Here is a 26,704-nt window from a genome sequence, read left to right on the forward strand (position 1 = left end):
GAAAAGGAAAAAAAGAAAAAAATTAAGCGATTCAAAATGGCGGACTGTTAGTTAAGAAATTTGCAGCTACTGGAAATGAAGCTCCGTTGACTAAAATGGAAAAGGATATTAAGACCTTTTATGACTGTTTCCTTTTCGTAAAGTCTTAGAGTTAGTATTCGATTATTTTGAATTCTTTCTAGAACCGAATAATCCATCCTTAGAGACGTTTACAAAGTAGAGAGATTTAGGGTCGTTAAGCAGTAAGACAAGAAATTAATCCATTAACCTAGGAAGATGCTCTACTGCAACACTAGTCATTACATAATTCGTAGTTCTGCCCTGCTTACCGTTTATTTATTACCCAGCTGCTGATTATATATTAAAAGTCTGAACGTCGTTGTTTACAGTGGACACATAGCACGTCTGTATCCGCTATCCTATTACATAATATTATATTTAACCTATTATTCATTGCTTTGTCTATCTTCATTGTTACATTGCTGAGATGATTTATTATGGACAAGAAAAATTGTAAAAGAAAAAGAAAAAAAAAAGAATGAAGTTGTCAATCTGTCCCTTAAATGTCTTCCCGGGTCTGTTATTTATAAAATAAAACTTGGACAACCTGCGATCCCTCACCAGACCCTCCAAAAATCGATGTCAGACCTAACGTTATTTATTTTTAGTCTCACGATTCTATTTATACATCTTAATTATTCAGTATTTGTTTTAACGTTGATATCATGAGATATTTTGGGTATATTAGTTGTTGTTAACTAGCATTAATATCGTACCTCGGTATAACCTCACTCTATGATATCGACCTGGAAAAAGCTTAAAACTGTTTGCGGCGATCGGTAAGCCATTAATTCCACCATCCCCAGCGAGATGGCGCCACTCCGGGCGGCAATTCAAAAATCAACGCTGGAGCGAAATTTAAAATGGGAAAGAATTAAATGTGTCCGCTAGTCTGCATAATATTGTTAAACAAATTTAATGACAAATTGGGGATGATAAGCACGGGTCCTGGGAATTTATCACTTCTCTCTTCCTCGCTTTAAAGAGGATGTACGCATTTTCTAGGACGGGTCTTTTTTTATCTACAACCTCCAATCGCGATATTTGTTTTCCGAGGCGACGAATTGTTTACCCAAGTCAAGGAAATGAATTATTCCCATGGACTTCCGTTTATCAGCCACTCGAGGATGTCTAAATTCAGGTTAATATGTTTTACAGATCCGTAAATAATTCGTTATTTAAGGGAGCAGATATCGCGAGGGGGGATTTAATTTTAAAAACCTAGGATTGCCCTAGGGCATGAGTCATTCCTCAGAGTGATAACTTGTACATATAGAAACGATAACGATGATAATGTCCATATTTAAATATGATTACGACGACGCATCTACTACGATACCGAATAGGCTAAAGGCGCCCGACGTTTGGTCCAATATCGCCTGCACGGTCAGGCGAATTTCGCCCGTATGTCGAAATGGCTCCGTGTTGCTGCCATCCTTTTTCCAGTCCGGCTCCTAATCTCAAAGTTGGTACAGTAGGGGACATAAATGCCTTCTCTACTTGCACAGGAGGTACGGTATTCAGGAGAAGACATTAATGGCCGTCAATATACATCTTGGCGTGCCAAAAGCGAAATATCTTCTTGGCTAAGAGCCTCGTAGGGCGATCTCCCTCGGGAGACTTCCCCATATCTTCTCTCCCGCCGATAGCGCGGAGTCTTGCGACATGCTCGTGATAATGCCTCGAAGGGAAGCCTGGCCTGAGATTATTCGGTCGCTATCTCGAGTAGTCATAAGTGGAGGCAACTCTAGTCTCTCATCGGAAACGCGCCGAAATAATCGCCTCGAGCTCCGAAACGACTTTCAGTTTCTTCGCTACTATCGGAGGCCTCGCGACAAGGAAAAGTCCTGTAAACATTCCAGGATAGACCCGAGTCCATGAAGTCGAAGATCCATCCCCAGGAAACTCTCCATCGCTGTCAGTGATAAAAATAAAAAGAATCGCTATTTAAGAAAAAAAAAAAAAATATGAACGTCACTTAGAAAGTGAAAAAATCGATATTAAGAACTGAGCGTAACTTATAAAGTAAAAAAAATCGATATTGTTAAGAACTCGACACGATACTTAGAAAACGTAAAAATTGTCACTCTTGTCGGGGGAGATTGACACAAGTGTCCTCGTCGGCAGATTTTTTTTACCCGCAGTTATATTTCCATATCTGTTTGCACGGTTTCGATTAAGAGTCTCGTAATAGGAGAGCCTCGTGTCGGCGATTTTTTTCACTCCTTCTTTTTCCTTCCAGGGAAGAGGAACGGCATCTAGAGGGAGCGGATCATTCCCGAGGGATAACAGGAGAGCGGATTAATTCGAGTTCCCTGAGTGCAGGTTCGTCGCCACCGCTCGACCCGGTAGACGGGAATAAATTACGCGGTAGCCGTAAAACATGTTTGACCGCACTATAAATGAAGGCCTCTTCTTCCTTTTCCTCGTCCAGACGCACTTGGTGTCGGCTTTCGGTCGCGGCGAGACCAGGAAATGGATTTCCTCAAGCCAGGATGGTTCACCGAGGTCAGCGATTTCTGGCCAGGAACGGCGCTCTCCCTCGAGGTGAAGAGGGTCCTCCACCATGAAAAGTCGGCCTTCCAGGACGTCCTGGTCCTCGACACGTGAGTCGAAACAATCTCAAGTCGGGACGAGGGAATTCCTTCTCGTCATATTTTTTTTTTTAACAAGCGTTCCCTCACGGGGAAAAAAAAAGAAACAATTCCTCGCGCTAACCTCCGTGAATTTTCATGAATTTCCATGTCGAGGTCCAGGTGAATAATTTTGTTATTACATTTCCTACGCACCTCGCATTCCCTTTTATAGGTAATTCGTGGATATATGTGCCCATAATTATGAAAGTGGTCTAAGTCAAAATGAAAAAAAAAAATGAGTTCATCAGTTATTTCACGCCATATTATTTCAAGCGAAATTAATTCAATGTAATTTCGAAACAAAAAATATATGACTTGGACCACTTTCATAATTATGTGTCTCAGCACATATCTCTTGTACATTAAACAATGGTGTCCTTGCAGGAAGTCTCACGGCAGAGTCCTGGTGCTCGACGGGCTGATCCAGTGCACGGAGAACGACGAGTGCAGCTACCAGGAGGCGATAGCCTTTCTTCCACTTTGCAGTCACCCTGAGCCGAAGAGTGTACGTCATCTCCTTGATCTTATACATGTGAGATATCCTAATTAGTATTTTTACCCATTCGTCGTTCCCCTCGAAACAATAGGTCCTGATAGTAGGAGGAGGCGATGGCGGAGTCGCTCGGGAAGTCGCTAAGCACCCTGACGTAGAAAAAGTCGTCCAGGTAGAAATCGACGCCTTGGTCCTGGAGGTGTCCAGGAAGTATCTTCCCTTCGTCAGCGTCGGCCTGGACCACCCAAAAGTGACCCTGAACGTGGGGGACGGCTTCGAGTTCCTGAAGAACCACGTCGGCGAGTTCGACGTCGTCATCACGGACAGCTGCGACCCTATCGGTATTTTATTTTTCATTGCCCTTATACATTTTTTATAATATATATGTAAATTCGATTTACATCCAAGTACCGAGTACGTACCTATCCAGGAATTATTTTCATTTTCAATATCTTTTTTAATTGTTCCTCTCAGGTCCTGCGGAGCGCCTCTTCCAGGAGCCGTACTTCCAGCTCTTGAAAGCCGCCCTGAAGCCGAATGGCATAATTTGCAGTCAAGCAGGAAACCCTTGGTCCCAGATCGAGCACGTGTCGAGCACTTTCAGACTCTGCAAATCCGTATTCCCGACCTCGGCATACGCGGTGACCTCGGTGCCGACCTACCCCACGGGTCAGATTGGGTTCGTCCTCGGCACCTCCAATGCGGTTGGTTTTCTGCATGTTATTTTATTTTAATTTTATTTAAATCCACAACCCCATCGGCGATTTAAGGCGATAACCTGATCACACTGAGAAAAAAAAAATGTTCACCGAACCAAAGAAATTTCCCCGGGTCGATGAACCTTTCCTCTCTCCGAGCTTGAATTTCACATTGACCGCCAATCACTAGCGGGGTTAAAAATATTAAATAAAAACACGAAGGCCGTAACAATTAATACTTGTTCCCTTTCAGAACGGAAATTTCAAGGAACCCGTCAGGATATTCACAGACCAGGAACTGGAGAACATGGGAATGCGATATTACAGTGCCAACGTCCACAGGGCAGCTTTTGGACTGCCCAGATTTCTCGAGAAAGCTCTCAGAAATTGATTCAGTAATTAATAATTCACTTGACGTGGGCAACAAAGCTTGCGCCATTCCCTGTCGGTCCCGATCACATTTTCTTAAGTTTATACGAAATAAACCGTTTCTCACAGTCTCGTTAGTTCGAGGAACTGCCTCGAGAGGGCGCCAAGAATCTCGCGATTTCGTCAAAGCCTAGAAAAATTGGGGAATTCAGCCCCGAGCCTGTTAGAAATTCTTTATTGTTCCGGCCGTCGCGCCGAATAAACGTCGAATATAACAGCTCGACTTGTAAATGTATAATATAAATCTCTATACGTATAATTAGCAATAAAAGTCGGCTTAAAAAATACCATTAATCACGAGGCGAGTAGGCTTCTAACATTCCAGCGTTAAGGGCCTCCAATTCGTTAAATCCGAGGTTAACGATTAACGTTACACAAAGCCGCGTTATAACATATACATTGTTATGTGTCTTGTGTACGCGTACATATATAAATATCCAGTAGTAATGTATTAAACTAGGCGCATATACAATTATTTACTAGAATAAACCCCATCGAGAACTAATGGCACCCTGGCTCGCATTTCCGCTCAGTCAGGCTTTCCTCGAGAAATCTCATATCTTCGTTAATTATCCTCGCTTCCACCCACTCCGTATTTCTCAACGACTAACGAAGAGATTCGTTATTAGTAAAGCGTGAGATTTTTGGTAATGGTTATTTCATATTAGTTATCTAAGGCTCTACGAAAGCGTAGAAGCGCGAGGGGCCTCCTCGCTGCGTTTCGTAAGAGATAAAAATATAGATAACCGTTTAAGTAAACGAGATATATATATATATAAGAGAAATAAAGAAAGCGCGTAGAGAAAGAGAAGAAGCTCGATCCGGATCAAAAGGCACGATTAAATGTTTCTTAAAAAGGCGAGATAATTGATTTCTCATCCCGTCGCGCGTTTATCGACTGGGTTTTTTTAATCCTTTCTTAACAGTGTATCTGGTAATTACGTGGCATTAATTAGAGGATCGTTAAGCGACCTCGATTGAGCTTGAGGCGATCCGGACGAAGAAAAAGAAAATGGCGTCGGAAGGTATAGAGAACGTGCCGCGGAATTAACGCGCGCGGCTCTTCTGGAAATGAATACAGTCAAATGATATGTTGCTTCTCTTGTTAATCGGTCTCAACTTAACGTTAAATAATTAAGGCTTAATACGCATTAAGGGCTCGCGAGTGGCAGGACGAGCTAGCTTGTAAGGACGTCGTGGAAAAGGCAATTTCGTTTCCGGTAGCGCGAGACCGGGAAGCCGAAGAGCGTCTTCGCGGCTTCGAAGTGTCGCCGAGAGGTCAATTGTTACGGAGAGAATATTAGGGATTATAAATGAGGGATTCTCGAATTGACAACACCCCAAGCTGAAGAATGGACTCTTCTAGGCGTCGCAATAGGTCACTTGCGGATACCAAAAATCCCTCGACGACACCTCGAGCACGTGAACACCTCAACTCGTTGCAACTGCAGTTGGTCGGAAATTTTCAGGCACTTATTTATACAATACAACGGCCAACCTTAAATCGACCTCGACGCTAAAAGCAAAGAAAAAGTCCGACCTTGGCAGTGCAGGAAGAGCTGGACCAGCTGCAGTTGCAACTGAACAGGTGTCGCGGTTCCTACCTAAGGACACTTACAAATAAGGAATATCCTACTCTCTAGAATCGCGTTCGAACTTAAGGTGTTATCAGTAAGTAAGGTCCTGTGCGTATCTCTTCAGGGTCTCCAATCCTCTCATTTCTCCTCGTAGCGGAAGGTCTTGGTGTTGGACTCCTGGCGACTGGTCGTGGTGGTGGTGATGGTCTTCTTCTCGGTGACTTTCTGCATCATGGACTGCTTCAGCATCCTCTGTTCGAGGGTCTCGTTGTCCAGCGCCCTGAAGGTGGAGAGGTCGTTGCACCCCGAAGAGCTGAACTCCTTGGTCTCCTCGGAGGAGGACTCGAAGTTGGAGTTGGACTTGCCGAGGGGGGTCGAGGTGTAAACCCTGGTGGTGATGGTCTCGACCCTCCCCGTGGGTGTGACCTTGGTCTCGACATTTTTCGAGGTCTGGGTCTGCGGAATCCCAGGAGACGCCGTTCTCCTTAGGTCGCCGGGCTTGGGGTCTGACCTGAAAGTGCTCAGAGCAGGACTCGGCAAGGACACCCTGACCTGGTCCTGGTCCTTCGGGGAGTATCTCTGCTGCTCGAAACCCCTCTCCTCGGAGTAATAATCGTTGGGCCCCGAGAGCTGATCCTGAGGAGGGTACTCGGAGTCCTGAAGTCCTGGTCCCCCGTAGTGGCCCTCGTAGCTCTCTCGGTTGATCTTCCTCTCGATGGAGCTGTACTGTCCAGGACACGAGTCCTCGGTCCGGAAAGCCACGGACCTCTCCCCAGGAACGTACGGCCTGAAATTAAACGACACTTAGTGAACTCCACCCTCTTCTGCGAGGTCTTCGACGACTCTACTATACGCATTATTCAAGTAGAGGTCAACGTCACTTTTCCTCGTCCTGGACGCACCTCCTGCCATCAAGGGAGCCATATTGATGTTCCACCGCGTTGTAGCGATACCTGTCGTCCTTCATCCTCTTCTCCAGGGTGCTCTGCGTGGAGTAGACCTTCTCAGGACTGACGAGTCTTTCGCTCCTATCCTGGTAGTTGTCGACCTGGACCTGACCCGCACCCCTAACGGGAGACCTAGCCCCGGTGACGGAAGTGTTGACGGTGCCGTAGCTCTCGTATCCACTCTGGTCGGCGTCGTTATCAGTGTCTGATAAAAAGGAGGCGTCGGGTCGATTCTTGTACTTGGCTTGGCGAATCGCCGTCAGTCTTCCCCTGGCCTCTTCGAGTTCTCGCTCGATGCGCAGCACCTCCGACCTGGCGTTGATCTCCTGGGCGATTCCGCCGACCATCCTGGTTAAAGTAAACATTTATAAATATTCAGCCCGTACTTCGGTTTCGACACCAGGTACTCTGATAAAGGCTAATGCGCGCCTTCTATGGGAGACTTTCTTTACAGGCTTGTTTTATATTAATTTCACTAGGTATCGATACTATCTTCGATCCATCCTTACCTTCGGTTCAGGATCAAGGACCTGTCCTCTTCCTGCTGGATGGCTTGTTGGGCAGCCCTGACCAGGTTGTCGGTGGCCCTCTTGACGGCGTTACCCGCGGCTTGGAGCCTCTTGGTGCTCTCGCTGTCGGGGTCGGCCTTGACCTTGCATGCCACCAGGAGTTGGGCCGTGCTGCTGGCGACCTGTTTCGCGCTGGATATCAGCTTCTCCTCGGAGCTGACCCCCTGGACCAGGGCGTTTGCAGACTCCACCAGGCTGTGAGTCGCTGCCGCCACCATCCTAGCCGCGGAGATCAGACCTTCCGACCACTGGCCGTCGTCGGAGCTCGTCAATGGAGTCCTCGACACCTTCCCCGTGGCTATCAACTCCCTCTGTGCGGCACTCGCCGCCTTGATGAGTGCAGAAGTCGCCGCGGCGATGGACTTTGCGGCCTCCAGGATCATCTCGTCGAAGTTCATGTCCTCCGTCGTTTCCTGGATGATCAACGAAAATATTAATTTCTGGTTAAAAATCGGTAATAGGGAGTACTGTTCCAGAGGAAGAGCGCAATGGTACCAGTCCCCTCACCTGGACGCTCCTCCTAGGTCTCAAGCTAGCCAGCTTCTTGGCAGCAGCATCGATGCTAGCAGCAGCTCCTAGGAGTTCGTTCTCAGCAATGACGGTGGGGTCGTCAGGGTCAACCCAATCGGTGCCCTTCAGCAACTCGGCGACGGCGACGAGCTCGGTGACGCTCTGAGCTATTTTCCTGGAGATAGGAGGCAAGGTGTGCTTGGCCAGGTCACCGCCAGGTCTGGAGGCGATCTGCAAAATGGCCTGGAGGAGTTCCCTATAGTTGAGGGCGACGTCGTGTCCAGCTTGCAGGGTCCTGACCCTGAGTTCCTCGGTCTCCGCACATGCGTGGGCGGCGCCCTTGCAGATGGTGAGCATGTCGCTGATGGCCTTCCTGCCCATGTTGGCGGCGGCGATGATGTCGTCCTGTTTGCAGCTGTTCCCGGCAGCAACGGCCTTGGCGGTGGCCGTGGTGATGCTCTTCGTGCACCGCACGAGGTCCTCCGGGGTGACGTTGGCCCGCTGGTTCTCGGCGGAGCTCAAACCCCGGATTTCCTGGCCGATGGCTTCGATGGTCGACTCCAGGGCCCTGGTACCTCGGGCATGTTCATCCTCCACGGCCTTGACGGTCTTCAGCAACGACGTCACGTTGGTCACCATCACCTGGGGAGAGTTTAGAAGAAATTAGCCCCGGAGGTCCTGGACAACTTCCAATCTGGCGACTACTGCTACCGCGTTCCATGGCCTCCTCGGGGAAGGTTCCTCTACGGGAGGAACCTTCCCCGAGAGTGCGATTAGTGCCAAGAAAGGGGAAAAAAAAATTGCCACGTTCGACGGGGATTTCTGGCCAAGCTAGATCATCCTCGGAGCTTGGATTCCCAACCGGGGCCAGGGTCCTGGAAAGAAGCGAGCCCGTCGACTGGTCGGGGTAGACGAAAATGGTCGCTTGGAAAAGTGGAGAACATTTGGCGAACGCCTGGAGAACGCTTGGAAACGCGGAGAACATTTGGCGAACACCTGGAGAACGCTTGGAAAAAGTGGAGAACATTTGGAAATCAATTGGAGAAGATTTGGAAATCAATTGGAGAACACTTGTAGATCATTCGGGGAACACTTGAAGCTCGGAACGAACGGAGTACACCTGGAGAAGACTTAGGAACAGAACTAGAAGAGCTCGAGTAACATTTGAAAAGCACTAGGAGAACATTCAGGGAACACTTGGGGAACGCCTGGCAGCCTTCCTCTCCGACGAGGGAACGGTCTCGAGGCATTGCGGATAAATTCTAGGACACTTGCAGGATCCCGAGGGAGACGACTCGACCTTTTGCGGATGCTGAAGCGACCGATGGGTGCCGTTAGTCACAAAACTAGGATCTCCAGTTAGCACGGCACACTAAATGATGTCAATGCGAGAGAGTACGTACCCGAGGAAACCTGTGCACCGGACGCGTCGTCGCTGAAGAACATTCTCAACTGGTCGAAAGGACTTAGGGACATTCTCGAAGTGACCCGGGCTCGGCGACCCTCCGGTTAAGTTCCAAATTAACAAAAACCGACCGGGGTTAATTCTCGGGCTCGGTGGAAGCGGTAAATGAGTCTTAGGGTGGAAGCGCGATGACGAAGACGATGACGAAGACGCGAGCTGGCCAGGGCGAGGGGAAGAGAGCGGATTCGCTCTCGACCGGGATGCCACGAAATTCCGGAGATATTTCAAGACGTTTCGATAAAGACAATTAATTTTTAACGCCTCTTCGCCTATCGAGATTTACAACACGAACGCGAAGGCCATAAGGAAGGTCCCGACGCCCATGGGAGTCCATCGTGTATAAAAATAATTAAAAATGTCGGTAATAAAATTTTTTAAACATTTAAATGTCACGTCGGGACCTTCCTTATAGCCTCCGCATTCGGGTTGTAAAATTTGATACGATTCGGTAAATCCAATTGGGACAAAAGTATGATAAACGAGACCTCTGAGGGCACTTCCGCATCGCCTTGAGTAGTACACTTAGAGACTAAAGGGAAATTATTTCTAGCTCTCGTAACGCCTCGGTTAGGCCCTTAACGTCTTGACCGAGTTCCTGAGACGTCGTGAAATATTTCCGGGATAATTTCGGGACATCAGGGTAGCCGAATCGAGGGGCTAGACCAGTAGCAAGAGGTCGGTGGTCCTTTGGCTGGGCTGGCTGCTCTCGGAGACGGAGAGCAGACGGATCAGTTCCTCTTCTTGGTCGGAGACGAGCCACTCGGAGTCGCTCGAGGGTGCGAATTGTTCCTGAAGCCGCTGCTCTAACACCTGTCAGGACCGCCCGGGGCCACAAGACTCATGTCAGAATCGTTCATTACAGGCAGATCGGCGACAAGACGCGGCCTCTCTCTTGTCGAAGCGAGACCCCGAAGATAGCCGCCCTGAAGAGGCGCGAGCCGGCACATTGACGAAGAGCTTGCCCGATTGGCTTCTTTTCCATAACCGAAGACGTGGGAATCGACTCGCCACCCTCGAAGAGGGAAAGAGGAGGTCTTTTGACCCCCTCATTCTGACGCCAGGTCGTTTCGACGCCGCCATCTTGTCGCCGCGACTTCAACGCCAGTTAATAATAAATCATACTTATAGAGAACAATTGAAAGAAAAATAGAAAATTAAACAGTTAACAGTGGAACTTAGCTAATCGATAAAAAGAAAAGAGAAACATTAGCCCCCCCAGTTATGCCATTTAAAGATAAATATTAACTGGCGTCCAAGTGGCGGCATAAAAATGGCGGCGTTGGTGTTAACTGGCGTTAAAGTAACACCGTCAAAATGGTGGCGTTGATACGACAGAGTCGAAGTGATGCGAACCGGAAGAGCGACCGGGATCCAGGATTAGTGGTTAAAACGCAGGGTGACTTCAGGCCGGGGTCCAGGTCGACGAGTCAGGGGCGCGCTCCTTTCTAGGAGCGGCTGGTTAATGATTTTAGTCACTGCAACTTGTCTCAAGGTCACGCTGAGAGTCTCTTCGACCCCGAGGAGCCTACCTTGGCGGAGTCCTTCAGGTGCGCCATGCTGGGGTCGTTGATGGGCTTTCCACTTGCAGCTTTCGTTGCATGGATCAGGTCACCCAGGGCCGAGGCCACGTCTTTCACGGCGTTGATCAGCATCACCTGGATTGCAAAAGATATCCCCAATACACTGTGCACAGTATTTATGAAAATTACACACAGTGAATCCGAAGACTCCGAGGAAGGTCCTAACACCCATGAAATTATCTAAACAATTATTTTTATAGACAACTTTTCATGGAGAACGAAATTCCACGGACGTCGGGACCTTCTTCAGGGTCTTCGTAATCACGTGGAAGATGTTCAAACCGCTAAGGACAGTTCCTAACAACCTGCGCTTCAGGGTTGTGGCTGCCGAGACTTGCAGCTCCATATTTGACGACCTCCGCCAGCTGGACGATCGTCGACACCGCATTTTGAGCAGCAACTGCGAGTTGTTCCTGAGAGGATGCCGCCCCAGCAACCAGGGTCTTGGTGTCCTCGACGAGTGCCTTGGCGGTCTTCAGGATGTTCTCCCTGTGGTCAGCGAAGGTGTCGTCCTCGTTCTCGGCGTGCAGGGTACCAGCAGTGGCGAACATGATGGTCGTGTCCAGGTCGCCGATTATGCCCGAGACGGTGCTGGCGGCATTGATGCACGCCTGGGTTCCTCTGGACCCAGCCTGAAGAGCAGCCAACACCTGGGACACCTTCTCGGTGACGGCCCTGCTGTTCTCCGCGACCTCTCTCTGAGCATACGCATCCCCGGGTGACATTTGGCAGGTGCCGGCAGACCGCACGATGTCAACGCAAACTCGACCCAGTTCCTGGACCCCGGAGCGCAACCTTGAAGAAGTCGACGAAGTCGAATTGAGTTTCACTTAACCGAATTCTAAAAAAATCATGGATTATAATCCTCCACCAGAAATCACGATTTTCATCAACCCTGTCAAATAAAAAAATATGGCAGACCTTGAAGAGACGTCAGCATTGGAGGCGGCAGCGGAAGCACCGCATGCGTCTCTCGCCAATTGTGTGTATTTATGCGAAATGTCCACCGCCAAAGGCCCCAGCCTCCCGACGTCGGTGCTGGACTTCGTCGACTGGAACATAAATCCCCATTGACATCCCCTAAAAAAGAAGCTAGATCAAAGCCCGAAAATCTTGAAGAACCCTCACCATCTCCTGAGCAAGCCTAGCGATCTCCTTGGCAGCCTCGACCATCCTGGTCTGATAATCAACGTAGGAGTCCACGGTGTCGATAGTGGAGCTCCTTCTGTCTTCCAGCCTCACCATAGCCCTAGATATGGTATCAATCAGCCCGGTAACGATGCCACTGGAGGTGGAAATGCTCTCCAGGGTGTTCTGGAGTTCCTGAAGAGCATCCCTGGTAGACTCGACCATCTCGTCGACCTCGGCATGAAGATTAACCGCCTTAGGATTGCCAGCGCTCTCCTTGGTGACATAGACAAGCTGAAGAGCGGATTCTGCAACGGTCTTGGTCTGGTCCAGGAGGATCATCTGCTGCTTGGAGTGCACCATGTTGGAGGCCGCTCCAACGGCTCCGGAAACCAACGGCGCGCAATATTGAGCGACCTGGTTAACGGCATGACCGACATGTTCGGCTTCATATTTCGCAGCGGTCCTCAGGGGCTCCAGCTTCTCTCTGAGCTCGTTGGCGCTGCTCTCCATCTGGTCGGTGAACCCTTGGATGGTGTTCTCTCTCCTAGGGAGGAGAGCCTGCGAGACCGCGGCCAAGGACGCCGAGTCCAGCTCCCTGATCCTGGCGGACAGCTTCTCTATGGCCTCGTCGCACTCCTTCTGACCCGGGGCTTTGTCCCTGATGGAGGCCACCAAGGCCTTGATGGAGTCGCTGACGCTTTTGCTGTGGTTCGCCAGGAGCTGCCAGGTCGGAGGGTCCTTGGGACTGACGGCCAGGCTTTTTGCCGCCTGCACCATCGCGCAGGACCCGTCTATGATCGCTCTTCCTGCCGCCAGGATCGGTTCCTGGGCAGCTCTTGCCGTTAATGAGATCTTCGCGGGCTGGCTCGTGAACTCCGGGGAACAGGCGAAGGTGCAGAGGTCGTCGACCGCGTGCAGAAGGGGCTTCGTCGCCTCGGCGCAGCGCTCTCGGTTCGTCGGCGAGTAGTCCTGGTCCAGGGCTTTTATCTCCTTGACGAGGCTCGCCGTCGAGTTTGCCACGTCCTTCGCTGATTGCACGAAGTGCCTTTTCGCTACCGGGTTGCTGGTCTTGCTGGATGCTAGTCTGCAAGCGTTGCAGAGGGCGCTCGTGTGCTTGGCTATGCTCGTCGCTGCCGAGAGGACCTGCTGCTGGGTGCTCGTCGGGTTCCCCAGGCTCTGGCAACCTGCGTGGATGGCTTGCGCCGCTCGAAGGAACTGGGCTTGGTCCACTAGACCTGGAGGAATAACAAAATCGATTGGTACTCATGAAAACATAAAGAGGGCGTACCAACAAAAGTTGAATTTTTTTCCCCTAAAAAATATATACAAATTTTTATGCGTTTCACGTAATTTTCAAGTGATACGTCAGACTTCATCCACCCTCTTAAAGTGTCTTTCGAGTTTTGATATTAGGGTTTTCCAAAAAAAAGTGCAGCCATTACCTGGCTTCCCAGCAACCGAGCTTGGCTCGCTGACTCCGGCCAGGTAAGCCGCCTGTGCAGCAGCCTCGACGAGTCCACAGATAGACGAAGAGACGCCTCTAACAGCCACTGAGAACTGCTCGTGCTCGGACCTTTTGGCATGGTTGGCGATCCCGGTCATGCCATCCCCTAGGCTCATGCTCTTCTCCATGACCGTGTCGAGACATTCGAAATAAGAAGCGTCGGAGACGGGCTCGCTGGGGTTCTCTAGCAGCGACCTCATGGACTGGATGTTCCTGATGGCGTTGTCGCACTCGTTCTGTCCAGGTGCCGCGGACGTGCAGACGTCGATGAGGTAGTTGATGGAGTCGGTGACGGCACGAGCCGCGGCGGAAAGCTGATTCTTCGCGTTGGGGGCGTTGGGATCGGCAGCGACCGACTTGGCAGTGACCAAGAGCTTGCTGGAGGTCATGCTAACGTTCTTCAGGGACACCACCATCTGGGTCCTCGTCGTCTCCACCGAGGTCTGACCGGCCATTTCCATGCCGACCCCCAGGAGGTTACCAAAGGCGTCGGTCAGCTGTTTGGATGAGCTCGCAAGTTGGACCGGAGATCGGACCGAGGTAACCACGTTGGAGGAGGCGTCGTTCAGATGTGCGGCAGCGTCCCCAAGGTCGTGCTGAAGTTGCCTGAATTGAGAATAGGATATAGATTTAAGGAAACGAGACGGTAGAAGTTCCACCCCAACCCAAAACGTGGTTCCCTACCCGAAGCTCTTGTTCGTCTGCGGGAACTCGTTGTTGGCGAGGACCTGGCTCATGTCATCGATGCTCCTGATGGCATCGTCGACGTCCTTCTGCCCAGGAAGACAGGAGACGCATCTGTCAAGGGAGACCGAGACATCCCTAGCAACAGCGGCGAGGTTGGCCTCGTTTCCAGGATGATCCGGGTTCTCCAGAGCTCTCCTAGCCTCCTTAACCAGCCTGACCGACCTGAGGATGACCTCTTCGGCAGTGGCCAAGACCTTCTTCTGGGTGTCTGGGGAGGTCTTCGAGGTGGCGGCGACTCCACGCACGGCAGAGGTAAGATCCTTCAAGGCAGAAGCGGTCTCTCTGGCGGCACTTCCCGTATAATTCTCGTTCCCCTGCCTGGCAGCGGACAAGAGCTGCGCCATGGCGAAGCCGACGCTCTTCGAGGTCGACCCCACCCTGAGAGCGGTGGACTCGATCGTCTCCCCTGGGAGCGGCTTCAGGGTAGCCGCCTCCACCGCCCTATGGAACTCCCTCAACTCATCCCTGAGACTGTCTATCAGCTCTTCGGCAACGTCCAGCTCGAGTCCTCCGCAGGCCTCTCTAGCCCTGGTGACGGCCGACCGGAGGTCGGCTAGACACGACCCCAGCTGCTGGGAGCTCTCATTGAGCTGCATCGCCGAAGCCTGATCGGTAACCGTTGGCAAGACCGCCCTGGCGGCCTTGACGACCGAACTCCCCGGTTGCAGGAACTGCTCCGAGGCGTTTATCAGGCTCAGCTGAGCCGCAGCGTCGTCAGGGTGGGCCAGGGTACCTTTGACCCCTGCCACCAGCTGCGGAATTCGCTGCCCCATCGCCCGACATTCCGCATTCAGCTCTTCCTGGCTCTGAGGGTTCGCATTGTGCTGCCCGGTTCCTGAAGATGCCGCTATGCACTGCGTAGCCGTCGATGCTGCCTGTTTCGCGCAGACCTCTAATCTGCCGATTAATTTTCTCCTGAGTGCTGGAGTAGCCGCAACCGTCGTAGCTGCTCGCAGCTCTTCGGCTGCTTGTCGAAGCTGATCTTGCATACGTGCATCGTGGGGACTGCTGGCGCATTGACGAGCGGCCTCCACCATTTTCGCAGTCGCGTCCGCTAACATCTTCGCCGCCGCCAGCAGGCGGCGCTGCTGTTCCGTGTCCGTTTGCCTCTCAGCTTCGCCCTGAAACGAGGAGTACCGGGTTAGGGTGGTTATTATTTAGTGCTGGGAATTTAAGATGATTAACCGGTGTTAGAAATTGAAATGAGCGCTGTAGCGGTACATTTCTTTTTTAATATATAGATTATTGTCAACGGTGGCGCACCTTGATGTTCTGAATCAGCTGAGCCGTGGCCTGGCCGACGACCCTAGCCTGGCGGACCATCTCGCCGGCATCCCCGGTGCTGGCGAAGAGCTTGTCGGTCGCGACGAGGATGGTCTCGACGGCACCCTCTTGCACGGTCTCCTTGGCGCGCTCCGCCCTGGTGGCGGTCCTGATGTGGTTCAGCAAGTCGTTCAGGGTCCTGCTGACCTCGGCCGCGGCGGCGCCCAGCTCCTTCAGCAGGTTCTCGTCCCCGCAGACCTCGTTGCAGGTCTGGACGAGCGCCTCCACCGCCCTGGTGACCTCCCTGACGGCGTTCATCAGCTGAGTCTGGCAAGCCGGAGAGTGCAGGGTCGGGGCCACGACCTTGGCACACGCCACCAGCTGGGACGTCGCCAGGGCGCACTGGGTCGCCGCGGAGATGACCCGATTCTGGGTGTCGGAGTCCTCGCAAGTCGCCGCGATGTTCTTCGCCTTAAGGACGAGGGCGGCCGTCGTGTTCCCGACTGCCTTGGCCAGGGCCAGCAGCATGTCCTGGAGCTCGCGACTGGAATCGTTCTCCTCGCCGATGGTGGTCAGCACCTGGTGCGATGCCTCACCCACCCTCGACGCTGCGTTCAGCAGGTTCTGCCTCGGCTGGAAAGAGGAAGAGTCTTGATTAATTTCATCATTAATTAATGGTAAAACCTATGACCGAGATAGGCGTAAGGCCTATGTCGTTAGATGACGACTGGAATAAGCGACTAGTGCTGCGCTTCTAATCAACGCTCAAAGATACAGGAAAGTGGATTATAAAATTGGAGCCGCTTCCTGGGACAAAACTGACAACAAGCTACCACATTGACACTACCGGCGACTATTGTACACCGAACCATAAAGGTAAGTCTGCTCACGTATTGTCCGTACAAGGTGGAGGTTATATAGAAAGGCTGCAGAGAAAAGCACCTGGTGAGATCCAAGGGGCTTGGACAATTTGTTAAACTGCGTTATCAATTTCAAACCCCCTTCCCTCGGGAATATCTCTACGAGTTGTTATCACGACCAGCTAAAGACCAGCGATTTAAAGTCCAGAATAAGGATCCCAGACCCTCACCTCCTTGGTCTCCGGCTCGGTGGCCTTGAGGAGGTCCGAGAACGCGGAGCAGAGTTTCCTGGCGGCGTCCAGGAGTCTGTCCCCGGAGTTCTCGTCCTCCATTAGAGCGGCAATCATCCTGACCCCCTTCGTCATCTCCGGCAGGTTGGTGGCGATGGTCGTGATGGCTGCCCCGACCGCGGTGTGGTCCACGTCGTCGGCAGGTCCGGAAGTCAGGGTCACCACCTGAGCCGTTGCCGCGTTCATGGCAGCTATTTGCGACCCCACGCTCTGCTTGTGCGTGTCGATGGTCTGCTCGATCCACTTCAAGGATGCCGGGTCGGAGCCCAGCTCCGGGAGCTGCACCTTCGTCGTCAGCTCCACCTCCGCTGTCTGGATCACCTCGTGGCCGGCCGTGATTGTCGATAACAACGCTCGCTGCGGCTCCGACATCACCGACGTCACCTTGGTCTGCTGCACCTGGTGATGTTTAGGTATTAATTAATATTTCACGTTCCAGGTAAGCACTGGAATGCTAACACGGTTTAAAAAATCACATAAATGTAAATACTCAGTGCCGTATCGTTACACATCGTGTGATATTAAATAAGGATGGACAAGTTCTTAAGTACAGAGCCAACACTTTTTCTCCTTCTTTTTTTTAAATTCCTTTTCATGGAATAAATTTCAAAGTCCCACTCTGGAAAATACAATTTCTGATTATAAGTTAGGAAAAGAAATTAAACGAAATTTCGGAAAAACGAAACAAAAAAAAAGACACTTTTTTATTTTCAAACTTTAGGAAGAAAAGAAAGATTGGAAAATAGGCTCCGTACTAAGGGTGAAAAAAAAAAAAAGAAAAAGAGGAAAAGTTTTCATCACAGGCACTAGAGTCTAGATGAAGGTTTAGTGCCTTCGCCGATGTGACACGTGGAAGTCAGCTGATATTTTGACAGCTGTCAAAAACGGAGTCGTGCGAACGGAGGCTCTACCATGCGTGCTCATAGGGAAGTCGTGCATCACATTGTCAGGTAAATGTTTAGATATTTTCTCATTCTTACCCCCAGAGAGAAAGAAAAAGAAAAAAAAAATCTAGAGACCAGATTCGTCCAAGAGTCTCGAAACAACGAAGAGTCAACGAAACAACGACGTACACAGTGAAGACAATGAGAACGAAGAAAGAAAACGAATCGACATAAAGTGCGGAAAGAAGCTCGTCATAATGTCCTCGATAATCTAAAAGAATTAACGAAACCGAATACCGAAGTCAACGAATCACAGAAACGTAGGATAAGAAGAGTTGATCCTGGTGTACCTACTCTGTGTCCGTAAAGGAGGGCGCCTAGCATGAAAATAAATCCAAATACAGTCCATTAGCTCGTTATCGGTCTGCCTCTTACGAGTCGTTAATTAATCATTTCACTTAGAAAAGCTCATCCGGCAAAGCTACGAAACGGTACGTCGGTCGCTGCGATCCATAATATCTATCATAAAATCTAGTCTACGTCTAAGCCTCGACAATTCGCTCCGTCGATGATTGTTCAACGTATTGATAAAAATACCTTCGTAAATGTACCCAATGGTCAGCCGAATAAATTCCAAAAAGCGAGAAAAAAAAAAAGTAAGACATTTCATTCAAGTAAAATCTATCCCAACGCGAACCAACATACCTTACCGGAATATTAATAAATCCTCCAATTTGTATTTTTACATCCATGCGAAACTTCTATTACGAGGCGTATAAATAAATCTCCCTTAATTAACATGGATCCTTATCGGTGCAAGGTTTCTAATTTACGTATCAATTAGCAGGGAATCTTTGTGAGAAAAAACTCTGGTCACCCGGACAAGTGGCTTGACCATTTGCAATGGGTTGGGTATGTTGGTTAAAAACAATGTATACGTATTTTTAGATATGTTGGTTAAAAACAATGTATACGTATTTTTTTTTTTTTTTTTTTAATCGAACAATCACGTGCGGAGCGAGTTGTCCCTCTATCTCGAGGCCTTACCATTGGAGGAGCATGGGCGATGTTGACTTGTCCACTGATGGTTGTATATTGTGCTCCTGCCATGTGCCCAGTTCCATACGGCCGAGCCCCTACAAATGTTATCATGCAGTCTAGCCTATCTTCGATCTTAGCGTATTTACAGTTGCGATAATAAATTTTACAAACGAAAAAAAAACGGGTAATAAACAATGAGAAATCAGATTCGAGGACATCCTCGTCGAACGACCTGGATTATCGTGTATGTACAACACACAGATATCAATATACTAGACATAGACGTACACAGTGAGTTGTTTCCATAAGTTCACGGAGTCACTTTTTTTGCAACGATTTTTTTTCCCCCCAAGATAATTGCATTGTTACTCGAAACTGGCAAGGAGTGACCGATAATCACGGATAATGCATTATTAATCATCACTTATTTAGTTTCGTTGCAAGGGAGAAATTACACCCGAACATCGGATATTTCGGGAACTTATGAACAAGCTCGATACAAGTGTACAAGTGCATACACAAAATATACCACGGGATCGCAAGATTACCGAATGTCCGACCATGCCGAGCTCTCCCTTCAGGTATCGAGTCGTTCCATAAATTAGTGGATAAATTTTGTACAAGGAGATAAGGTGTGATGGGTCATAAAATGGATTACCAATTGATACGGCGTATGTGCAATTTTTAAGCCTCCACAAATTATGGAACAACCCGACACAACGGTGCTAGACATTGCGAGCCCTTCAAAGCACAGAAACTCTGCCCTGGGAATCGGGAGATCTCATTAAGAATCGCAATTTCTCCGAAAAAAAAAATAATTGTGGAATGACGCGTCGGGAAATTTTTCACTTTAGGATTTTTCGATCTCCCGATTCCAGACAACGAAGGAGAAGGGAACTCTTCGAGGGTCTTACCATCTCCTCCGACTCGCATGACAGCAGGAATCGCGACAGAAACGGCTTCCACGTTTCCTTTGCCAACGTTGCTGGTCTCGTGTTGCATGATGGTCGCCCTGAGTAAGAATAAATATTGTTAATAAACGGAGAAATAAAGTCATAGGAGGCTGATTCCTACTCTTGTCGCTGCCTCCTAAGAAACGCTTCCATGAGGAGATGGAACCAAATCCCGCCTTAGGATCGAGTTAAACTAAAAGTAGAAGATGACGAAGACCCTCTGCTCCTACCAGCACCGAGCCATTCGCTAACGAATCGTTAATTGGGATTATTGATCATGTTAAATGAGGACCTAGCCAGGAGGCAACAACAGAGCTGAATCACGCGTAATTCCAGAGTGTAATTACTGCAAAGCGTATTTAAAGTGTGTTATGAACGTGAAAAAAATTTATACGCTTTCAGAAATTAATCAAATAATCGTGGAGACATAAACCACGGGTAATTGATTTGCTTTTCGAACGTACTTCAAAGGAGAGACGCTGTCTTCGACCATGGTCGAGCCTTCGTCGCCCTCGATGCCGAAGTGGTCCTTCGCCTTCTGCTTCTTCAGGATGATGTCGATGTATCCGGCGATAAGCTGAAGGATCTGCTCCGCCTCCGTCGTCTGCACGCTGTAGTACTGATCGGAGTAATCCCCGAAGTCGAGGGTGAAGGTATTCGGCGAGGCTCCCCACCTTCTGACCGTCGTCAGGGGCCAGGTCTTCAGGATCTCCTTCGTCTTCTCGTCGAGTCGCAGGACGGAGTCCTTAGTGACGCCAAGGAGTCGCGGCACGAGCTTGTTCTTCCCCTTCATCTTCTCCTTCACCAGGAAGAAGGTGACCCCGTAAGTGCTCAGGGATCTCGCCGTCTTCGTGTAGAGGACTTTCGCGTCCAATTCGGAAAGGCCGACGTGCTTTTTATGCTCGGCGAAGACCTTCTTCTCGATGCCCTTCACCTTGACGTAGGACTGCGGCAGGAACTCCTTCAGACTATAAATATAAATTAATGATTTCAACGATTAATTTCAAGACAACGATGCCACGGAGTATGTATATTAAATGCAATTATAAATATACAAGTTAATTTAATGGAACAACCCTTGACCCAGAGAAAGGACTCACTCCAGGAACCCGGGTTTGTGTTTGTCCTCCTTGTGGTCGCCGAACTGAATCTGGCATTGAATCCCGGCGAAGGTGCAAGCCTTCTCCTGGGTGACAGGATGCGTGCCGTCCAGGATCGCGTCCCTAGCCTGGACGTAGAGGAGCGAGAGCTGTACAGGATCTCTACTGTCGATATTCTGATCGGAGAAGAAGAATTTCCGACGAAGCAAAACGGTTTCGGACTCGTCAATGCCCTGTTCGCGAAGCGTCTTGCTGGGATCGATCCAGTTAACTAGAGGAAATACCAAAGAACAATTAATTAAAACAGATAATTAGGAAACGATCCGTTCATAAATACCCCCACAAGACATGGGGGTTAAAGAGAAAAAATTAAATAAAAGAAAAAAGGGCCTTGCTTTGCCTCCTCACCTTCGTCGTCCGTCTTCAGTTTCTTCCTCAGCTGGTCCATCTTCGCGTCCCTCTCGACCTTCTCCTCCTTCTTCCTCTTGAGAGTGAGCGTGCCAAAATTGGCAGGCTTTTGATTTTCGGTCTCCTCGTCGACGAGCTCGCGCACCAGGGAGTACTCGTCGTGATTCGTGATTCCGATTTTCGTGCAGATCACTACCATGAGATTCGCCACCGGTTGGCTGTCGTCGACCAGCAACGTCTTCAAGGTGCCGTCGAGCATCCTGACTCGGAGAGTCCTCAGTTTCCTCCTATATTCCAGGAGATCGCCGTTCCTCAGGATGTAGTAGTCGAGGTTTCGTCCTGGCTCCAGCCAGACGCCTTTCTTCGCGTCCTCGTCGGACAAGAAGAGTCCGTAATCCTTTGCTGAAATTGCAGGAAGAAAATTCATGATAAACGTCTCAACCCAATAATTCCCCCTAATCCCGGATGATTTTTACTGTCTAAAAAAAAAATTTTTTTCCTATATATACAAAGTGATCAACGGCAAATAAGCGCCAGGGAAAGTATTTCAGGAAAATTGACAAGGATGCGAACATCCTGAACAGCCGAGCGGTATGGAGATAAGAGATGAGCTAATCAGAAATATGAAGTGTCTGGTTTTCGGGTATTTTTAGCGCGAGTTCTAGAGCGAAACCAGGAGGCTCTAGTTCTCGCTTCGTCGTTCCATAACTTCGAGGACAAATCGTTAAAGGCTCTAATATACATATTCCTTTGCAGCGAAACGGATCACGTATATGTATTAAAAATACCACGTGTATTTATTAATAATTCCCTGGGGCGACGAGATGACTTCTTGCCTTCTATCTTTTTGTTTTTCATTCTTACACAAGCACGGGAATATCTCCAAAGAGAATTTATTCCATAAACGATTTGTCCATGAAGATTTTGGATTAAATTAAAACATCGGACACTAACGTTGTCCCATATTGCTCGCTTCGGCGAGTTTTTCCCTGATGATACGACAGGCATCGTAGACAGACGTGCTCGGGTCGAACTGCATCATCTTCGTGGCGTTTTTCTCCGGGATGGAGATTCGCAGAGACAAGGTAGCCATGATAACGAGGAACGATAGTCAGGGGCAGCAAAGATCTCTCGAGTAGCTCGACTGAAATATAAAAGAAAAAACCATGTCCTTTACTAAAATAATTCCGTATCCAATAAAAGTATAAAAATATTAAACGTAAATAAATCCCTTCCACAGATTAGTTCTTACTTACTCTACGTACAAATCATACATAATTCCCATATCATACGAATGAACCGATACTCCCATAAATTAACAGGCTCGACATAGCCAAGATTTAACATCCCAATGTCTACTCTGAACTTATTCATTAATAATAAAATGCATATATTTAATAACAAAGGACAGGAATCCCTCACCTCGAGTCGTGTCGTTTCTCCTCCTCTAGGTAAGCGTAAATTCGTTCGTTAAATCCTTTCGCGTTATCACTTCACGCCTTCTGTAATAGAAAAAGGTGTGGGTTAAAACCAGGGTGAAAAACTGGGGGGAGTGTGTAAACGCGCAAAAAGAAAGTGAGGGTGGAGGCGCCGCGACGTCCTGGCGCCGCTCAGGGCGGGATAACTCGAGGAGACGAGAGGGGAGCGGAGAAAATCCCAGGGATCCTCTCTCGGCATCTCTCAATTCGAGCACGGCTCCTCCACGTTTACCATGTTTCTCTTCCTTTTTTTTTTTTTTTTTCAGGCCGGTGACGAAACCGATTAGCGCACGCGCATACGCATCATCGTTCGTAATAACGAGCGAGTCAGCACACCTCTTCCAAGTAACGCAACGCCCCCCGATAAAAGGCATTACTGACGAATTCGATTAAACGACCTCCCTTGACCGAATTAAACGAACAAGACATGTCTAAGGAGGTCCCTAAAAATTAAGGAAGCAGGAATTTTACATTAAAAGAATCCTTAAGGGTCCTCTACGGGCGCATGATAAAATGTTAGGATGTTTACAAATGCTTACGTTAGGAATTTTATGTTTTTAATTTTCATGTGAAGAATTCTTGATCGTTGGTATTATGAATTAATTCGTTGAGATGGGACTATATGTAGGATGGAATGAGAGGTTCGCTTCGGAGCGAATATGCAAATGGAAAAAGATATGACGTCATGTTCTATAAAGGAGTCTACTTGGTGTGTAAACGATTTAGCAAGGCGATCAGCTGAGCGAATCGCGACCGAAGAAATTCATTGAGCGTTCCGAAGATCGGCCTTATTAGAATAAATGGGCGAGGAGTCACGGAGGCGCGTAAACACTCGTAAAGCCGCTCGTTACCCTCCTCGAGTACTCGTGACTCGAGAGTGGGGACACTTCGTGTCTCTCCTCTCTAGTGTGTTGCTTACATATACGACTCTCTATTTCTGTGAGAGCGCACCCGCGCGATTCCTCTATTTATAAAGCTGGAGACCGGAACTTTACTTTCCGTTTCACGGATCCAGCCTTCCGAAGGACTGGGGAGAGTTCGTTCCTCTCACGAATTATAATGCCGAGTCCGTCCCAACAGCTTCCTCTTCTGGTCCCTTAGTCCGGGGATCGATTACCCTATGCTTGTCTGCGTCGCCAGTTATGACGTCTGTGATCGTTCCATCCTGTACTTTTCCTTTCCACACTCTTTGCCTCCCCGATGTTTGTAGTACTTCTTCGTGCTTCCTGACTCCCAGGTTCGAATACGAGATGACGTGTGCCGATATTTTGGTATAGTGATCGAAACAGTCGTACCCTATTTCCGTTCTTCTCCTGGTCTCCCTACGGTTCGTTTTGCAACCGTGAACTGTCTGAAAAAATTAATTACACGCAAGATATTGTCCTAACATAAATTCAGAAACGAGAACCTCGACTCGAGAGTACACTCGTCAAGGAAAACCAATTCCAGCCTTTGACGCAAGGTCTTCCCTAAACCCAAACCCTGCGTAGGCGTTGAGCTTCCGTCTCGAGGGAAGTTCCCCTCCGAGTAAAGTAAAAATAAACGCCAAGAGCCAGGCGTGTCTTCCGTCCATCAAGACCACCGATCCCTGGGTCATGTTTACAGTTCTAAATCCCAGGACGAACCTACCTAGGTGCGGAACTCCAAAAAGAGTACTCGGACAACAAAACCTAGACTGATACCAAAAAACAGCCCTTCGTCCCAGCAGACTCTACAAACCCAAATCTCTCACTCCACCCGCGTCGAATCACACAATCGGGTTAAACTTCACCAAACTGTGAATCATTTCTATTTCTAGTTGCGTGCGTCGCGTGGCCTTCCTCCCGTAGATCGATTTTGAGGTTAGCTGACAATTATCGTACCCCGGGCCCTCGGGTGTTCGAACGACTCGCCTGGAACCTAACCTCGAAGGGCGACGCGGGTGCGACCTCCCCCGGGAGGTGCAAGACCATGGCGCCGGGGCGAGATCTCGAAGACGCACGCCCATCTCTCGAGGGTCGCAAATGTCGCGACCCGTGGTGGAACTTGGAGTAAAAACAACTCGACTCACCTCGCGGAGTGTCCATAGGTGCGAACGAGTCCTCGGGCTCACCGCGGACGCCTCGAGGATGGTCCAAAACGTCACTTTTCGTGCACCGGCGCACCCTCACGATCCACACGTTCCACTGTCCTCGCCACTCCGCACTGACGCGACTGGCGCGCCGCCGCGTTCGACGTTCCCTCGACTCGCCGGTCCTATTCCGTCGTTCCGCCAATCAGCGCGCGCCAGTTGAGTCACGTGACGCGCCGTTCCGCCAATCAGCGCGCGCCAAGCCAGTCACATGACCCGCGCCAGGTTCAAACCCCGTTACCCCAAAACTCGCACCAGTAATAAAAACAGGAATTCTCTTTATTTATAAAAAATTATCAAGAAAAACTAATTAATTAATCCTCGATAAATCTAGTGACCAAATAGAATTTGCTTATAGATTCCCTCTAATGGCGGATTTACGATCTTTGTCGGTTACAGCGGTTTACAAATGCAATGCAGTCTGAATGTCGAACGAGTCTAAATTAAACCAGAGATGGCTTAATTTGTAGAGGATTGATGAATGAATTTAATTAATTTATTTGCTAGTTTTGAAATGCATTGTAATGGTGTAGAGAGCGTAGTAAATAAGCGTGGGCGTTAGCTGTGATCGAACTCCAGTTTCGCTACGCTCTTCTCGTCGTAGACGTGAACGAGCTCCCGAGTTCCTTTCCAGCATTCCGATCGAGGCGATCGCTTTTTGGAGAACTCCGAAAATCGCCGGCCGACTCGACGAGGCCTCGCGACGCACCAAATTTGGTCGTGGCCGGCGCCGCGACGCTCAATGAACGCGAGTAAGCGTGGCTGGAAATTATGTCACGGAGGTTGTCTGCTCTTCAGGGGCGACCCTCCAGCTCGTGAGAATCAAAAATCCCGAAGGATCACCTTCCTCCTTACTTTACAAGATTTAATATAACTACCATCGACAATTAATTTACAAGTACCATTTAAGTCACGCGGATGACTAAGAAATGACATGCATATCATTAAAGACGATAATAGCGACTCGGAAGATTTCATATCGCTATGACCAACTAGATTAAAAAATTCATTTTAGAAATTCAGGCGAGCTCAAGATCCACGGCTTTTGATTTTCACATCAATATTGAATTAACGAAGGAAAAAAAGAATGGACTCATGCAAAATTTCCTTTCTTCCAGGATTTTTATCGCCACGTTCCGAGCAAACCGGCGAGCAGTTTCCTGGGGGACTTTATCGACGAGGAAGCGGTCGTTCGTTTCCTGTCGGTCACACATTAGGAACGAGATACGTCTTTGCGAGTTTCCCTGCACAAACATAACGCATCTGCCTTCTTGCCACTCTTTTTATTAATGTGTATAGGTTTTTTGCACAACCGCACGCTCACATTTAAGAACCAAAAGTCCTCGCAGGGCAAGGACTAGCCGCCCTATCCGCCCTAAAAATCCGCAAACTTGTTGAAGACAAATGTAAATAAATAATTAGAGCCACAGTGTATTAAACAAAAGGGTCAAAGTGTCCAGAATAAATCCCGACTAGGGGAAGGCGAGTTGACGCGCGATCAGCTGATCGCCACCTGGTCGAAAGGAAAGTCGTTTTTCCCAGCACGTGGGCGTCCCTACCGATTCAGAGCAACGAAACGCTCTTACGAAACGCATCCGTTCTTTCTAACCAAACCCGGACATGTCTAACCCACACGAAGACACTTGCAATTTAGAAAAGACAAGTCGAGATCTCCTTTAAGGCCACACGGGAGAACTTTAAATGCCTTCACAGCCTCGCTCGACATGGATTATTCCAACTTGTCGGGATTTCTCGGACGAGGAAAAAGTTCGGCGTTAGTACAACATGTCTTGACTAGGTCTATTGACATTCCCAAGTGACTCCAGATCCTGATCGATGGACTAAAAGGAACGAGGACAGTCAACGAGTCTCAGGTCCACACAGAGAGTGGATTTCCACGTTTGGTTTATTGCTCGACCTTGGCAAATGGCTACCTCGAATCTTGAAATAAAAAATAAATGACTACTCCGT

General features: G+C 49.1%; 2 protein-coding genes across 5 annotated transcripts; one reads left to right on the forward strand and one right to left on the reverse strand.

The window, feature by feature from the left end:
* Positions 1 to 1,806: 1,806 nt before the first annotated feature.
* On the forward strand, positions 1,807 to 4,322 carry LOC105697715 (spermidine synthase). Of its 2 annotated transcripts, XM_012421321.1 has the most exons (7): positions 1,807 to 1,977; positions 2,303 to 2,385; positions 2,495 to 2,666; positions 3,081 to 3,201; positions 3,284 to 3,530; positions 3,664 to 3,893; positions 4,141 to 4,322. In XM_012421321.1, exons 3-7 carry the CDS (start codon positions 2,536 to 2,538, stop codon positions 4,276 to 4,278), a joined length of 867 nt encoding a protein of 288 aa, XP_012276744.1. In that variant the 5' UTR covers positions 1,807 to 1,977; positions 2,303 to 2,385; positions 2,495 to 2,535; the 3' UTR covers positions 4,279 to 4,322. The 2 variants fall into 2 exon arrangements, with proteins under 2 accessions (XP_012276744.1, XP_012276735.1); XM_012421312.1 differs by having other exon boundaries at positions 2,303 to 2,666.
* On the reverse strand, positions 3,790 to 24,808 carry LOC105697701 (talin-1). Of its 3 annotated transcripts, XR_001103871.1 has the most exons (21): positions 24,674 to 24,808; positions 22,568 to 22,647; positions 22,100 to 22,289; positions 21,146 to 21,547; positions 20,738 to 21,008; positions 20,102 to 20,605; positions 19,599 to 19,696; positions 18,691 to 18,779; positions 16,700 to 17,158; positions 15,610 to 16,242; positions 14,284 to 15,467; positions 13,538 to 14,205; positions 12,093 to 13,330; positions 11,886 to 12,016; positions 11,270 to 11,759; positions 10,914 to 11,039; positions 7,917 to 8,561; positions 7,350 to 7,822; positions 6,775 to 7,188; positions 5,953 to 6,680; positions 3,790 to 3,902 (listed from the first exon to the last, which is right to left on the reverse strand). XR_001103871.1 is itself a non-coding variant. In XM_012421300.1 (20 exons), exons 3-20 carry the CDS (start codon positions 22,236 to 22,238, stop codon positions 6,032 to 6,034), a joined length of 8,592 nt encoding a protein of 2,863 aa, XP_012276723.1. In that variant the 5' UTR covers positions 22,239 to 22,289; positions 22,568 to 22,647; positions 24,674 to 24,808; the 3' UTR covers positions 4,476 to 6,031. The 3 variants fall into 3 exon arrangements, 2 of the variants coding, with proteins under 2 accessions (XP_012276723.1, XP_012276711.1); XM_012421300.1 differs by lacking the exon at positions 3,790 to 3,902 and having other exon boundaries at positions 4,476 to 6,680; positions 6,796 to 7,188; XM_012421288.1 differs by lacking the exon at positions 3,790 to 3,902 and having other exon boundaries at positions 4,476 to 6,680.
* Between the last annotated feature and the right edge of the window lie 1,896 nt (positions 24,809 to 26,704).

Source organism: Orussus abietinus, unplaced genomic scaffold (assembly GCF_000612105.2).
Source record: "Orussus abietinus isolate OABI.00-Male unplaced genomic scaffold, Oabi_2.0 scaffold13, whole genome shotgun sequence".
In the NCBI taxonomy this organism is placed as follows: Eukaryota; Metazoa; Arthropoda; class Insecta; order Hymenoptera; family Orussidae; genus Orussus; species Orussus abietinus.

Excerpts from the sequence above, each read along its gene's own strand:
- LOC105697715 (XM_012421312.1), top strand. The coding sequence starts at position 2,536 with ATGGATTTCCTCAAGCCAGGATGGTTCACCGAGGTCAGCGATTTCTGG. Across the intron at positions 3,531-3,663 it reads GGACAGCTGCGACCCTATCG|GTCCTGCGGAGCGCCTCTTC; the intron begins GTATTTTATTTT and ends TGTTCCTCTCAG. Across the intron at positions 3,894-4,140 it reads TCCTCGGCACCTCCAATGCG|AACGGAAATTTCAAGGAACC; the intron begins GTTGGTTTTCTG and ends GTTCCCTTTCAG.
- LOC105697701 (XM_012421288.1), bottom strand. The coding sequence starts at position 22,238 with ATGGCTACCTTGTCTCTGCGAATCTCCATCCCGGAGAAAAACGCCACG. Across the intron at positions 21,009-21,145 it reads ACTGAAGACGGACGACGAAG|TTAACTGGATCGATCCCAGC; the intron begins GTGAGGAGGCAA and ends TATTTCCTCTAG. Across the intron at positions 12,017-12,092 it reads CTAGGCTTGCTCAGGAGATG|TCGACGAAGTCCAGCACCGA; the intron begins GTGAGGGTTCTT and ends TTTATGTTCCAG.